The sequence below is a fragment of the Schistocerca nitens genome, chromosome 5 (genome assembly GCF_023898315.1).
Source record: "Schistocerca nitens isolate TAMUIC-IGC-003100 chromosome 5, iqSchNite1.1, whole genome shotgun sequence".
NCBI lineage: Eukaryota > Metazoa > Arthropoda > Insecta > Orthoptera > Acrididae > Schistocerca > Schistocerca nitens.
Window position 1 is genome coordinate 208,932,784 of NC_064618.1, and position 16,548 is coordinate 208,949,331.

General features: G+C 42.8%; 1 protein-coding gene across 1 annotated transcript in view; it reads right to left on the reverse strand.

The window, feature by feature from the left end:
* LOC126260225 (glutamate receptor 1-like) overlaps positions 1 to 16,548 on the reverse strand; it is a 1,552,181-nt gene that overhangs the window by 302,258 nt on the left and 1,233,375 nt on the right. The window contains exon 9 of the mRNA XM_049957528.1: positions 6,771 to 6,878. Within this exon, the coding sequence (XP_049813485.1) occupies positions 6,771 to 6,878 (108 nt within the window). The remainder of the gene's footprint in view (positions 1 to 6,770; positions 6,879 to 16,548) is intronic.

Consider the following 16,548-nt stretch of genomic DNA (forward strand, 5'->3'; position numbering starts at 1 on the left):
TAATGTTACAAGGCCAGATCAGTCAATCATCCAGACTGTTGCTCCTGCAACTGCTGAAAAGGCTGCTGTCCCTCTTCAGGAACCACATGTTTGTCTGGCCTCTCAACAGATACCCCTCCGTTGTGGTTGCACCTACGGTACGGCCATATCCCCACCAACGGCAAGGTCCATGGTTCATGGGGGAAGTAAAGTTGTATAATAGTCCAAAAATACTTTTATATTGATGTAAATAGCTACAATTAATTCTATAAATTATCTCTGCTGGTACTCAACATAAAACAGCTTTGTACTTCTACGTTTATACGCAAAAAACTGTAATTTTTGTGTGTACTTCTCCAGTTACACCAACAATGGATTTGTTACCAAAGGCCCGACAAGACAATCATGTTTTTCATCACTTTGATGAAATAAAAAAAAAATTTTAGCTCTTAATTGACGATAAACTGAAAAGCTGGAGAACGACAAAAACAACTAACGGAAAATGTACGACCTAAAGAATGAGACTTTTATCCTAAATGTACTGTTATAGTGGAAACTGGAAACAAATTTAATAGTGATTGGTTAGAATATTTAATTTTTCTGTAAAATTATGTTGACTGCTAGTATTAGATGGTACTTGAAACTCACATTTAGAAATTTGAGTAGAAATAACCAGTATTCACTTACCGTTAATAATAGAAAGGAATCTAACTTGAAGTATAAAATCAGTAGTGTCTTGAAGAGGAAATGAGACGCCGCAAAACAGTAAGGGTAAGACATGCATGGCGAACGTAGTTTTCATAAGCATTTGGCGCAGCTCACGCACTTATATAACTATTACGAGCATCGGCTGTTAGTAGCAGGAATTTGTTTCTTCGCTGGTGGCTCTACAAACAGTAAAAATTTAGAAAATAACAGCTTCATTGCAATTCAGAGAACTTGTGTAATTTTAATGTCGCTTACGTGTTTTGGCTTGTTTACAGACAAGTAATGAGCTCATAAGGGAATCCATGCCCGTTCCAAATATTTTCCTGTTTATTACTGGATATGAAGTAGCATAAACTGATAACTGCCCATAGCAATCTAGGTAGCGGATGTCTTACTATAATTTGCGTTTCTTCTTCGAAGATACATTAGAAACTTTGGAACGCTGACTGACGGCCGCACGTGATATAGGATTAGATCTGTGGTGTAATGTTGATATGTAGGTGACCTACATAGGTTATTTCATTCCCGTAGCTGAATACTTGGCGTTTTGTAGTTAATATTTTAAGCCACACTTGCAAGGTAATGTATGGTGTTAACACTTTTCTGGGAAAAAGATAATGGACGATCTTCTGTTTGAAAGCAACTATACTGCGCTTAATCCATGTCATGTCTATAGTAAGTTGTCTTCTACGACTGTAACTGAACTTAGTGAAGACACAGACACACTTCACGTAGTGCTGTAGTCGGACTTCAACCAGTCTGTCCAATGACGCCTACGTGTAGAAGCAACGGTAGCAATTATTCATGATATAAAAGTGAGAAACAAGCTTTTTATTATCCATGTATCTGTGAGTGCGTGAGAAAAAGGGAGGGGGGGGGGGAACTTCTCCATTTGGCTTGTGTCAAGTTACAAATATAATGAATACGTCTGAACGAGGTTAGTGAGTATGCGTCGCGTGTACAGTTCAGTCCAAAAAACGTACATGCATTAAAGAGAGTCTTACTTAAAGTCGTTTCTGTCTGCCCTTAAACAATATTGGATGGTAATTCCATCTTTAAAACGACTTAAAAATTAAGACACGTCGACACATACCAAACACGGATAGACATGAATAACGTAAATGTGCTGTCATATGTCTCGAACTGTAGTTGATTTCATCCTGCTTTCCATGTGGTCTGTGTATAATAAAACAAATAAATACAGCCATCGTAGACTTCCGTAGGTGTAAAAGTCGTAGCAGTTGACTAAATGCGCGATTGTACTCAAGGGATGCTATTCTTATACAGAGGTGAGCCCTTGTGCGGACTGTTCGCAAATCCTGGAATGCTTACAGAGCTAACATTGTTTCTTGTAATGATTAGCAGCTGGTTCCAGGGGCTGAAGTGATATGCGAATCCGTAAACAAATCGTCCCTTTAAGGTGCGAATAGAATGTTAGTCCCAAATCATTACAGTGAAATGTCTTGGGAGGACGTACGAGCCAGAGGCATATTTGACGAATATTTTTAGATTCTCTAGGAGAATATTTAGCAGATGCAAGCTATATAGAAAAGAAACTCTTGCGCTGTATTTCTGAATAATGAACGTTTCATTTGGTATTCATTACTAGGGAAAATCAGAAACGTTTAAAGAAGATTGTGCTGTTATTGACCGGCTTGTATGATCCCATATGAATGTTACTGGGGTTCTCAACATGTTTCTACGGAAGCGTTAAGGTATACGTGAAGAAATACCTCATGCAGGTTTCTGAGACGTCTTACTCACCAATACCTGTTTAACACAAGTGTGTCGGCTGAAAATCTGTTCACATTCGTGTGCAAGCCAATAGAACAATGTAGGGGCAGATAACTTGGGTAGTAGAAGGTTCACTACAAAAAAAAAAAACTTTGAGTATAGGAACATAAATTTGCCTTTATATGAACATAAAGAGATTCTAGAATATTATGACCAATGACTAACCTATTCAAACCTGTCTTGAAGTACAACGATTCTTATATACGATTATAATACTCCTGAGCTTGAAGTAAATACCGAGATTACTTTGTAGAGAGGTAATCCGTGGCTTACGTTATCTTCGATTTTTGTAACAGTAATAGGGCTACATGACTAGAACGAGAGAATTTCGACGAAGTACTGAAACTATTGTAAAGTGGTGTAGCTATTGGAAATAGCGATCCTTCGTAAGATTTTGTTCTCGCTTTCAAATTGATGGCACATCCAGAGGCTTGTAAAGAGTTTGTTAAAGTATTGGACTTCTCACGATACATAAAATGGGCAAATGCACTTCTCGTTCAGTAATGAAACATTTTCATTATATGAAGTGGGTTGCGGCAGAGCTCAAAGGTCGTGGAAGTTCGTGGAATCTCTACACCTTTACTCTATATCGTTTACGTACTGAAACTTTCCCGTACGAGCACCGCAAATCTGACATGTTCCGTTTCTGAAAATGGTTCTGTGAATATTGTATCCTAGTAGAAGTCAGTCGCGTGAAGGAAATGCTAAGCGCGCGATATGAGTGGATACAGATAGAAGGAGTAGCTGTCTGTAAACGATGAGCTTGGATGACCTATGTTGGTAGATTATCACGTTGTTCATAGCTCACAGACAAACTACATTAATTTAAATAAATATGCTACATAAGCTGTTCCTAGACTTCCTTTTATGACCGTTTGTATAATGAGACGACGCAGATGCGATCAGGACATGAGCTCAAGAGAAAGTTATCTTGTAACGTGACAACGCAGCTGCTCCAACTTTAGAAGTCACGTCTGTGGAATCTAACGAATTCGACTTGTTAATAATTTCTGATCCACGCTCCCCGCGGAGTTTGCGCCTCATAATGTTTTGTGTTTTCTAATCAGTATACGCGACCTGTGTTACACAAAGTGTTGACAAAAAAAGCGCGGTAGCGTTCGTGGTTGATGCACAATTGGTGTAACAATGTAATGCTAACGGAACCTTGTAGCCTATATCTCAGCAAGGTTTCTTTCCGGTCATACGTTTATAGGACAGTTTTCCACATTTGACACATTACGGAAGAAGCAAGGACATAGAAAGCAGACTAACACAGACGAAGAGGACATTTCCCGGCAGGGAGGAGTCTACTGGTATACTAGTATCAAAAACCGAAATTAATTTGAGGATGAAATATCTGAGAATGTACGTTGGGACCACACCATTTATGGTAGTGAATTATGCGCTGTTGGAAAACCAGAAAAGAAGCTAATCGAAACGGCTGCGGTGTGGTGCTACAGAAGGATGTTGAAAACTAGTTGCACTGAAAAGATGAGAAATAACAAGGTTTTCCGTAGAATCCGCAAGGAATATACTGAAAACACTTTCAAGATGAAGGAACAAGATGATTCGAGGGGTGTTCAATAAGTCAAGCAGCCCTTTTTTTTCTAGGCCAATTTCGGTCGAAAAAATGCGAATTTTGTTGTGAGACATCGTGGAACATTGCTTCTTCATCCACGATAGTTTCTTGAATTCCGATAAGTGATAGCGTTATACGTAGTCTATATAATGACTTCAGCAACGGAAGTGCGTTCCATGCACAGAGCTGTCACTGAGTTTCAATCAAACACCTCGCTGCACAACTGGACATCTCTGTTGGTCGTGCTGACACACTAGTCCAACAGTTGAGGTATTCTAAGGTGTGTGTCCGGTGTGTTCCTAGGCGCCTAATTGAAGACCAGAAAGAGCAACGAAGGACCATCTGTGCGGAAATACTTGCGTGTTACGAGGATGATCGTGACAATTATTTGTCTAACATCGTCAGAAAACCCTACAGCCCGGATCTCGCACCTTCCGACTTTCGTATGTTGGGACCAATGAATGATGCACTGCGCTGGAAGCAGTTTTGGGATGATGGAGAGGTTATTACGGCAGACGTTGGCTCCGACGTCGACCAGTAGAGTGGCACCATTCGGGTAGATGGGCCGTCTAGTAAGGTGGCGCGCGGCCATCACACTGAAACGGAGATTATGTTGAAAAATAGGGTTTTGTATCCAAAAGCGTGCTGAATGTTACGGTACGTTGGTCTCCCGAATAAATCCAAACTGCTTTCATACAAAGAAGTATTGCATCACTTATTGAACGCCCATCGTACGACATACAATAAGAATCCAGGTAGTAATTTCCATGTTACTAATCGGAGATATAGAGGATGAAAGTTGTAGGGAAAGACATACACTACTGGCCATTAAAATTGCTACACCAAGAAGAAATGCAGATGATAAACGGGTATTCATTGGACAAATATATTATACTAGAACTGACATGTGATTGCATTTTCACGCAATTTGGGTGCATAGATCCTGAGAAATCAGTACCCAGAACAACCACCTCTGGCCGTAATAACGGCCTTGATACGCCTGGGCTTTGAGAGCTTGGATGGCGTGTATACGTACAGCTGCCCATGCAGCTTCAACACGATACCACAGTTCATCAACAGTAGTGACTGGCGTATTGTGACGCGCCAGTTGCTCGGGTACCATTGACCAGACGTTTTCAGTTGGTGAGAGAACTGAAGAATGTGATGGCCAGGGCAGCAGTCGAACATTTTCTGTATCCAGAAAGGCCCGTACAAGACCTGCAACATGCGGTCATGTATTTTCCTGCTGAAATGTAGGGTTTCAAAGGGATCGAATGGAGGGTAGAGCCACGGGTCGTAACACATCTGAAATGTAACGTCCACTGTTCAAAGTGCCGTCAATGCGAACAAGAGGTGACCGAGACGTGTAACCAATGGCACCCCATACCATAACGCCGGGTGATACGCCAGTATGGCGATGACGAATACACGCTTCCAATGTGCATTTACCGTGATGTCTCCAAACACGGATGCGACTGTCATGATGCTGTAAACAGAACCTGGATTCATCCGAAAAATGACGTTTTGACATTCGTGCACCCAGGTTCGTCGTTGAGTACACTATCGAAAGCGCTTCTGTCTGTGATGCAGCGTCAAGGGTAACCGCAGCCCTGGTCTCCGAGCTGATAGTCCGTGCTGCTGCAAACGTCGTCGAACTGTTCGTGCAGATGGTTGTTGTCTTGCAAACGTCCCCATCTGTTGACTCACGGATCGAGATGTGGCTGCACGATCCGTTACAGCCATGCGGATAACATGCCTGTCACCTCGACTGCTAGTGATACGAGGCCGTTGGGATCCAGCACGGCGTTCCGTATAACCTTCCTGAATCCACCGATTCCATATTCAGCTAACAGTCATTGGATCTCGACCAACGCGAGCAGCAATGTCGCGATACGATAAACCGCAATCGCGATAGGCTACATTCCGACCTTGAACAAAGTCGGAAACGTGATGGTACGCATTTCTCCTCCTTACACGAGGCATCACAACAACGTTTCACCGTTCAACTGCTGTTTGTGAATGAGAATTTGGTTAGAAACTTTTATCATGTCAGCACGTCGTAGGTGTCGCCACCGGCGCCAACCTTGTTTGAATGCTCTGAAAAGTAATCATTTGCTTATCACAGCATCTTTTTCCTGTCGGTTAAATTTGGCGTCTGTAACACATCTTCGTGGTGTAGCAATTTTAATGGCCAGTAGTGTGGATTGTAATACAATCTTGCAAGTGTCCTTCTAAGCTGAAAATATTGCACAAGACAGAAATTCGCGCCAGGTTGCATCAAACCAAAACAGAATTTTATTTAAAACACAATTCAGAGAAGAATTTTTTGTGCACTGGAGAGTTTATTTGTGCTGTGAACGAGTATTGTGCATCTTTGATAACAAAACAGTAAAATGTTTATTAACTACATTTTAATGCAACTTGTCGATGAACACCCGTAGATTCTACAACGAATGTAACAACTCTCCTACTTTGTACTACGTACAGCGAATGTTATCTGCTACGCTCTACGTACTCCCGAGACATGTGATGAAATATCGATTATTCAATTAGGGCAGATTTTGCACCAGCAGCAGCGAACATAACAGCGTCTACATCAGCTGCTGATTTTTATTTTGCAGCTAATCTCTACAGCTTAAGTATTCTTGAGCTTCTCGGTATACAGAATCATCCCACAGCACGGCGCGCAGGGAGCCCGTCGAGTGTTCACCTTGACCATGGCGCTGTTGATGGTCATCTCGACGACGTGCAGCGTGTAGTTCTGGCGGCGGCCGTCGTCGTTGAAGCGTATGTCTCCTGTCAGGCCCTCCAGTTCCACCTGAAACAAATGTCCACTATCAACTCACACACCCTCACATCCACTGGTTCAATAACATGTCAAATTCTGGACTTCCTTTGAAAGCTGCTGCGCATTTTGAAAGTGTTTTATTCTCGACGGATAGACTAGTTCAAGGATTGGAGAGCTCCCTTATCAACTTATTTTCACTAAGACTACTACTATATAGCATGACGATAAAATATGTCTCTCGCTGTGCGGGAATAACGAAATGCGCTGGGGTAAGAGTTGTTGACTCCGTGATTTGCGAAGTTTGGGTAGGTCTTGGAGGCGTGCTGGGATAGCCGATGTTGTTGAGGCAACCGCTTGGAATAAGTGGGAAATCCGGGTTCGAGTTTGGTCCGCCACAAGTTTTTATGTCGCAAATAGCTGACGTCAATCTAGATTAATAATATTTGCCACAGATGTAATGTGAAGATGTAAACACTGTATAACCACAGACATTGTAACTATCAATCTGAACAACAGGTTTTATTTTATTTTGATTGAGTATTTCTTTTTGTCATTTAAAATTATCATGGTATTTATCAGTATCTGTTAAATTTCTATACATGCGAGCGTATGATTTTGACAGAAAACAAGAGGAAGTGAAATAAAATAAAACATGGGTACTAACTTTGTATCAAAACACTTTTAATCGCGTGTGGTGTCCTCTGCCAGACATAATCACGCATTCGCCATAATGTAACGAATGTTGGTGCCCTGTCTACAGCCTTATGCAATAGATGATATAGACTGCGCACGACATCATTATATTGAAACCAACATCTCAGTCAGTTGACTTACGTCGGTTTCCATTAGCGTAACGTAGTATTCCGCCAGGAATACTGCTTAGTTTATTTTTAAGTTAATTCTAGTATTCCCAGTAAATGTTTCTTTATTATAAGGGTGATATCTTGTGCAGCGTTTGGTTTCAACCAAAGATATATGAAAGCAAGTCATGTTTCGTCCACGGGTAAAGTTATTTTAACAATCAAAAACTTTTGTGATTATATATTTTTAAAATTAAATGTACGAGCATGTTTGTCCTGACATTTAAAACTCGATGACAGACGAAGATTTTAATACGATTGAAAATTATTATTCAATTCACTACAACAGTTTTCTGCTTATCTGAAGTATTCTAATATACTGTACTATGCTTCTTATTTTGATATTGTTTTATACCGGGTGCTTACAATTAAAGTGCAGCTATTCACGGACGTCCAGTGTAGAATGTAACTATCGTAGGGCAGCGGAACTTGGTGGATATGCTAATGTGTTAATGCTAAACAGATTTGTACCGAAAAAAATAGTTCCACTTTTCGCCACCAGATGTACCAGGTGATCAAAAAGTCAGCATACATTTGAAAACTGAATAAATCAAGGAATAATGTAGATAGAGAGGTAAAAATTGACGCACATGCTTGGAATGACATGGGGTTTTATTAGAACCAAAAAAATACAAAAGTTCAAAAAATGTCCGACAGATAGCACTTCATCTGACCAGAATAGCAATAATTAGCGTAACAAAGTAAGACAAAGCAAAGATGATGTTCTTTACAGGAAATGCTCAATATGTCCACCATTATTCCTCAACAATAGCTGTAGTACAGGAATAATGTTGTGAATAGCACTGTAAAGCATGTCCGGAGTTATGGTGCGGCATTGGCGTCGGATGTTGTCTTTCAGCATCCCTAGAGATGTCGGTCGATCACGATACACTTGCGACTTCAGGAAACCCCAAAGCCAATAATCGCACGGACTGAGGTCTCGGCAACGGGGAGGCCAAGCATGACGAAAGTGGCGGCTGAGCACACGATCATCACCGAACGACGCGCGCAAGAGATCTTCCACGCGTCTAGCAATATGGGGTGGAGCGCCATCCTACATAAACATCGTACGTTTCAGCAGGTGTTTATCAGCCAGGCTGGGGATGATGTGATTCTGTAACATATCGGCGTACCTCTCACCCGTCACGATAGCAGTTACAAAACCAGAATCACGCATTTCCTCAAAGAAAAAAGACCCGATAACGGTAGATGTGGTAAATCCAAACCATACCGTGAATTTCTCGTCGTGCAATGGAGTTTCCACGACAGTTCTAGGATTTTCGGTAGCTCAAATTCTGCAGTTGTGGGCGTTGACAGACCCTCGGAGCGTGAAATGAGCTTCGTCGGTCCACAACACGTTACTCAACCAATCGTCATATTCCGCCATCTTTTGAAACGCCCACACTGCAAATGCCCTCCGCTTCACTAAATCTCCAGGTAACAGTTCATAATGCCGATGGATTTTGTACGGATAGCATCGGAGGGTACGCCTCAGTGCCAACCAAACAGTAGTGTATGGAACGCCGGTGCGACGTGCGACTGCACGAGCGCTGACTTCCCCGTGCATAGACGAACCGGCTACAGTCTCCATTTCTTCCTGAACTGTCTCAGCAGCATTGCGCCTTGTGCTCGGTCGGCCGCTACGGGGTCTATCGTCTAAACAACCCGTGGCTTCGAACTTCGAAATCATTCTCGCCACAGGTGCATTTGGCAACGTACCTTTACCCGTTCGAATCCCCTTCCTATGGCGATAGGATCGTAACGCTGAACTAGCACATTCCCCATTTTGATAATACATCTTGACTAAAAGCGCCTTTTCAGGTAACGTCAACATGCTGCGACTGCTGGCGCATCTGATTCTCTCTCTCATTATAGCTCCTTTTATACACGATTGTCATGCGCAGCCACTGACGTTTTTCTGTCCAGCGCCATCTATTGGACATTTTTGTGAACTTTGTTTTTTTTTTTTGTTCTAATAAAACCCCTTGTCATTCCAAGCATGTGTTTCAATTTTTACATCTCTATCTACATTATTCCGTGGTTTATTAGGTTTTCAAATTTATACTGACTTTCTGATCACCCGGTAGATCTGCTACTGTACAGCATCTCGTCGACATCTCCGGTGCTTATACTGAATAACCTATGTAAACTGCGATTAATAATAAAATCAACGTTATGCCTCTATTGCTTGTTTGACCTGTCCTGTCCACATAAAGTTACTAATCCATTTCACATGAAAACATTTCTATACATCTTCTTGCATTCACAGCGCTAGATTTGCACTTAGTGGCCAAAATTGAGACCATTTTTTCTCAGTGCAAACCGGTTCTCCATTAACGCAATAGACACCGAACATCTGTGAGTAACTGAACTTTAATTAAAACTACCCGGTATAAGTACTGGATTAAGAAAAATGTTGTAAAATATAAACGCTTATTTTGTGTAAGAAAAGGATATTATAGACAGAACGGATGTCAGTGCTTACAAAAGCAAAATAAAAGAAGTCACACATATGCTTGAGAAATTGTCAAAAAACTATATGCTTCATGTGAAACTGATATTTCGCTTTCCACTCCCGTGAAGTTGGCTGTCTCATTCACCTTTATTTCAGAACATGGTTTTTCTGCATTTTGCGTATTATACGGCCATGCATGGGATAAGGATTACGTGGGCAACCAACTTCGTAACTAACTTCATTGATTTTGTTTACTTTTATTTCATCTCAGCGTCTTATGTGAACCATATACAGTGTTAGATCGGTAACGTATTAATTTGTGATTAATTGAGAGTGCATATCCGATCATAGAATAGAATAGCTTTATCAGTTTTCGTTGTAGAATCGTGGGAAGATCGTCTGAACTATTAATTTTCAAGGCTGGCTTCTCGCGTTTTCAGGCTGAAAACAACAGTTGTACCACTTTTTTTTTTTCAAAAACTACATCTTGCGATTGGTCGGGAAGTCCATCGCGCGAGCAGCGAAAAAATCGACGTAGCATTTTATACGGTGAACTGTTGCGAGTCTTGAGCAACGGCCATTGGCATTTCTAGTTTCCTCCCTGTTTGACAAGGTACCTGGCACCCGCGTCACCCACAGTCAAGGATGAGGCTCCAGGTCATAGGGTCTAGGAGTTTCAGAAAATTTTCGGAGTTACTTAGTTGTGGGCTGACATGTGGTAGCACGTGCTGCTTTCGAGAGCACTTTGGATTAAACATTTTCGTTGCAATTTTGGTTAGAAGCTTCGTTTAACAATGTCGGCAATTTGTGCAGTGGCTGGATACAACTATCAAGGTAATTACGTGACTTAGTTTTGCCTGTGTAAACTTTTTCGGTTTTCAGATTAGTTTCTTCGAAAGAGTGACTTGGTTTTATTTACCGACACATATTAGGATTGCTTTATGGTAAACTAAAAAACTAAACTTCTCCCGAACAGGCCATGAAGGCCCAAAGGTACCGACCGGCCTCCGTGTCATCCTCAGCCCACAGGCGTCACTGGATGCGGGTATGGAGGGGCATGTGGTCAGCACACCGCTCTCCCGGCCGTATGTCAGTTTCCGAGACCGGAGCCGCTACTTCTCAATCACGTAGCTCCTCAGTTTGCCTCGCAAGGGCTGAGTGCACCCCGCTTGCCAACAACGCTCAGCAGACAGGATAGTCACCCATCCAAGTGCTAGAGCAGCCCAACAACACTTACCTTCGGTGATCTGATGGGAACCGGTGTTATCACTGCGCCAAGGCCGTTGGCTTGCTTCATGGTGCTCTACGGTTTTTCTGGAGCAAAATAAGTAGTCACAAGCCAGGTTCGACGGTAGTGACTCATGATTCGCAGGAATGCCTAGTTTCCGTTCGACTGATGAATTTACCTTCTATTTTCTTCCTGTTCCCAGCAGTATCTTACGTTTAGTTCTAATGAGTTTATAAAAGCGACGGTGTCATTCATGTCCCTTCGATGAAACGTCCTTTTGTTGATAGAATAATACCTATAGAATATCAGAGTTTATTAAGAAATTATTCCCCATAACTAACCTTGATATTAAGATGAGTTTGATCTGCTAATGGTTACCAAAATCCGAGAAGAGGCTGCTTCACTTTCAATAAATGTCCTTTTTCATGGAGAACAGTAAGTTAGCTATATAGCTTTATCCCCCACGAGCGTTCCGCTACTGTTGTCTGTTGTCCGCGTCCCGGGATTATTGACAATAGCTGCCCTTCTTGAGCAACGTATTTTCGAATGATTTGTGAAATTCATTCCCTGATCAGTCACGCTCAAGTCGCTATAGTCTGACTGCGATGCATATCACAGGTTAATCATTGGGGCAAATTCACTCAAATTCTCTTAATTTCGTCAGACGACATCGTACTCATTGGAACTCGCAAACAGAGATGCATTTCCTGCACAAGATAAGAAACAGAATCGCTTCATCAAGCCCATGATATATGACCAAAAGGTGGACCCGCATTTTAAGAAAATATAATTTCGGAATCAGTCAGTAATCAGACATCAGTGTGTACAGTAAAATATTAAAGACGAAAAATGACGGGGATCTTTTAAACGAAAAAACGCACAGTCCAACAGAAATACAAGTTCACCGAAGGATTGTAATTACGTCGTTTGTAAAAAGGAAGTAATGTCAATACAGTGTTTGAAACAGTTTGGTACCCGTTCAGCTAGCCATACGTAAAAATGATAATCATACCTTTAATTTTCAGAATCTGGAAGAAATTACGTTAATTGTGCTATTCTATGTGTAAAACTAATACAAAGAGTCGTTCAGTTCTTAAAATCAATGCTCAACTTAAGCCACAAATGAGAAAACTGTAACTGACGCTACCAATGCACATAGGCCATAATGACAGAAACTCGACTGTTTGCTCTTCTAGTACGGTTTACGTTTAAATTTCAAACCTTAACGCGGCTAAGAAATTGGCGTGAGTGATCTACATGTATCGATGGGTGTAAGTATACAGCTTGTAAAGGGCCTGTAAACTCGTGCACCTCGAGTGCCCGATGAAGTTGTCTCCCGCAGACGGAGAAAAAAAATGGTTCAAATGGCTCTGAGCACTATGGGACTTAACAGCTACGGTCATCAGTCCCCTAGAACTTAGAACTACTTAAACCTAACTAACCTAAGGACAGCACACAACACCCAGCCATCACGAGGCAGAGAAAATCCCTGAACCCGCCGGGAATCGAACCCGGGAACCAGGGCGTGGGAAGCGAGAACGCTACCGCACGACCACGAGATGCGGGCGCAGACGGAGATGAAACGTTATTAAATACGAGTAGCTTTGTGTATTGACCACGGAATCTGAGTCCGAAAGTCGTAACAGAAGTAGGTACCGCCCGCAAAAGCCTTCGTTGTATAATTTGGTCAACTTGAGCGTACGACACCACCTATTTGCTTCAACTTGTGACTTAATTGTGTAGTGTTGTGTGACGTCACGGTGGAGCGGCGTGTTTAAAAAAAAATTTAAAAGTATCGTGTTTGCACGTATTGGAGTACATGGTGGCACCCTCTAGTATAGATTGTCCACGGTTTCAAATTATTTGCGAGTGGTGTCGGTTATACTGGAACTCCTTGAATGATGTTTGTGTTGATAATAGCCAGCCGGAGTGACCGTGCGGTTCTAGGCGCAACAGTCTGGAGCCGAGCGACCGCTACGGTAGCAGGTTCGAATCCTGCCTCGGGCATGGATGTGTGTGATGTCCTTAGGTTAGTTAGATTTAATTAGTTCGAAGTTCTAGGCGACTGATGACCTCAGAAGTTAAGTCGCGTAGTGCTCCGAGCCATTTGAACCATTTTTAGTGTTAATAATGTTGGAAGAGTTTATGGTTATTTGTTAGTGAGTTATTTTGATGCTGGCAGTTGTGGGCAACATATCCGTTTTCGGTTTATTATTATTAAAACTGTGTGTTGTTTATGGTTGGAGATTAAACTTATCTTTCGTTTCTTTGTTAGTTATGCATTTTACTACGAAGTTCCCGAGTAGATCCCCGAATGTCACAGTGGTGGCGGCATGTTGAGCACGTTTAAATTCCTACAGTTATTCGGTTTGCGGAGAAAGTATAAGACTGACCAAATTTGCTGCATGGTGAATCAGAGATCAATATATGGGGCGTTATCAGACGAGCAATGTATGGCTTTCTATCCGGATAGGTTCCAGGCTTAAGAGGTCTAGGCTAATTAGTCGCGAAATTTCGTTGATATATTGTTTTCGCAACAACTAGATTGCTAGATGTGACTTTGTTTAGTACGTATGTGTTGTAACATGTATGGTATCTGTGTATATGTGCCTTATTGTGTGTTTCTTCTATATGAAAATGGGGCTCATGCATTTTTTTTTGGTTTTGTTAGTTTTTGGTAATGGCACTGGATTGTGAATGAGGTATCTGGGAATTTTGTTTTACCTAGAATGCTGTGTTTAGGTTTCCGATGTTAGATATAAGAGTGAGGTTTGGTTTTATGGTACCATGAACAGGTCGACTGAAGTTTAGGGTACTTTATTTTGTTAATTTTCGCGAGTTTTTGCTTTGTTCAATGCTGATGCTTTGCCTTTGGATTTGGATTTTCATATACCACTCTTTCTTTTTTTTGTATCGGTCGTTCAAGTAGACTTATATAGCTCAACTGTGGATTTCGGTACCAGATTCTTTTTTCACTTTTATTGTCCCTTTTTTGATTTTTGATTTTTTCTCTTTTTTATGTCGCTGTTGCAAATGTGTGTATTTTACTATTATTGTAATTTCTTTCGGTTGCTACGTTAGATTATAGTTAGTCTCCGCCCAAAACTCTCACTTTGCGGCATCGGTCCAGTTAACTTCAATATTTATTATGAAAAATGTACACCTTTCTGTATTCGATGTTTACATTTTTCGCGCGATGGAAATCCTTACGGTTATTTGTCGACATCTTCACACCATAGGTGTATCGCATCTTGCGGCTCCATATGACATCATTGGTCAGGGCCTAAGTGTTATGCCAAACACCCTGGTTTACCCATGTTATTCCTTTCCACCATCAGCGTAGGCAATATTTTCAGAAGACGCAGAATCATAGTAAGAGACTGTCCAGAAGAGAAAGCTCGTGCGGCCAAGGCGATGCTCTGAAACGTCAGACCGCCTTATCGATCGTTCCTGCAGCACTCGAGAGCACTTTTTATCTACGCAGAATTAAATTTGGGTCGAGAGCTTTCGTAAGGAGCTGGTCGAGATGGAGTCGCTGTAAGGAGCCGTCGCGAACTGGAGGGAGTCGAGGGCTTTCCGGAAGAATCGGGAGGCACGGGGAAAAGCGGAGAAAGTCGACAGGAGGGGAATTTGTTTCAGCTCCGGTTCCACGTGGAGCTGCGTGGAAAGCGAACACGCGGCCTTGGCTATGGGGGGGAGAGCGTGCAGTCGCTGTGGATTGAGAAGCAGGTGCGTGAGCGTGCTCTCTGGCCCCCACCACACGCCAGTGAAGGAGGGGAAGGGAGGGGAGGGTGTAACAGTGTGTTTATGGGCAGCGAGCCCGCGCCGAAGCACGCGGCCGAGTATTATGGATGTTATTTTTATGCTGTCGCGTCGCGCGCGGAATAAACCGGGCCAATTCCAGCGGAAAGGGAGGCAGCGAGAGCTGCGTCAAAAGCGAAAAAAAGGGGAACACGAGGGCAGTAGAGTAGAGGAAGTTGGAAGCATGTCAAGGGGTAGGGACGGAGGGGGGAAGAGTGGCTGGGCCACGCGCAGGTTGGCTGGCGAGTGTGCGCGCCGCTGCCTGCTTTTTTGGGTGGTTACAGAGTCGGTGGGAGTGTATGTCAGAGAGAGGGAGAGAGGACGAAGAGAGAAAGAAAGAGTGGGAGAGAGACCGGGTGGCTCATCTCGCGCGCCGCTGTTTCGAAAGTATCATTTGGTGGGCCGCGCGAAAGGATTTCGCCGCCGCACAAAGAATATTAAACCGGAGGCCGCGCGCCAGGGCTCGCGAGTCAGCGCGCAGAAGCCCGCGGATTTGGATTTAATGTGTGGAGGCTGCAGAGGCAGTGCAAAGCCAGCCGGCGCTACGCTTTATTTTTGTGTCTGTGTCGGCAGGTTAGGGCAAGAGCAGGAGGACGTGACGCGTGTGCACAGCTGGGTCAACAGCCGCTCTGTTGAGCGCATCTGCGAAGCGCAGCGCGGCGCTCTGGCGGATTTAGCACCGAGTCGAAGAGTGGCTAAATGTGACTGAATCGCTGCGTGTCAATCAAAGTGTTACCGACTGGTGATAATCTACAAGTGCGGCCGACATTTTCGGAGAGTTAAAGCATGGCTTTACTTTCGTATTTCAGCTGTCAAACTACGAGCCTTCTGTAACTTTTTGCCGTGGGATTCTCTGCTGTAACGAATTTGATTCGGGTTTTGCGAATCTGGTCTGACGCCAGCTGTTTGCGACGCACGGAAATTTGTGTCGGACCGGGACACGAATCCGAATTTAGTGCATATCGCGAGCACTCACCTGAAACACTTCGGCTATTCGAGCACGTCTCCAGATAACATCGAGTATAGATTTAAGTGTCAGGAAGTCGTTTCTGAAAGTATTTGTATGGAGTGTAGCCATGTATGGAAGTGAAACATGGACGAGAAATAGTTTGGACAAGAAGAGAATAGAAGCTTTCGAAATGTGGTGCTACGGAAGAATGGTGAAGATTAGATGGGTAGATCACATAACTAAAGAGGAGGTATTGAACCGAATTGGGGAGAAGAGGAGTTGGTGGCACAACTTGACAAGAAGAAGGGATCGGTTCGTAGGACATGTTCTGAGGCATCAAGGGATCGCCAATTTAGTATTGGAGGGCAGCGTGGAGGGTAAAAATAGTAGAGGGAGGCCAAGAGATG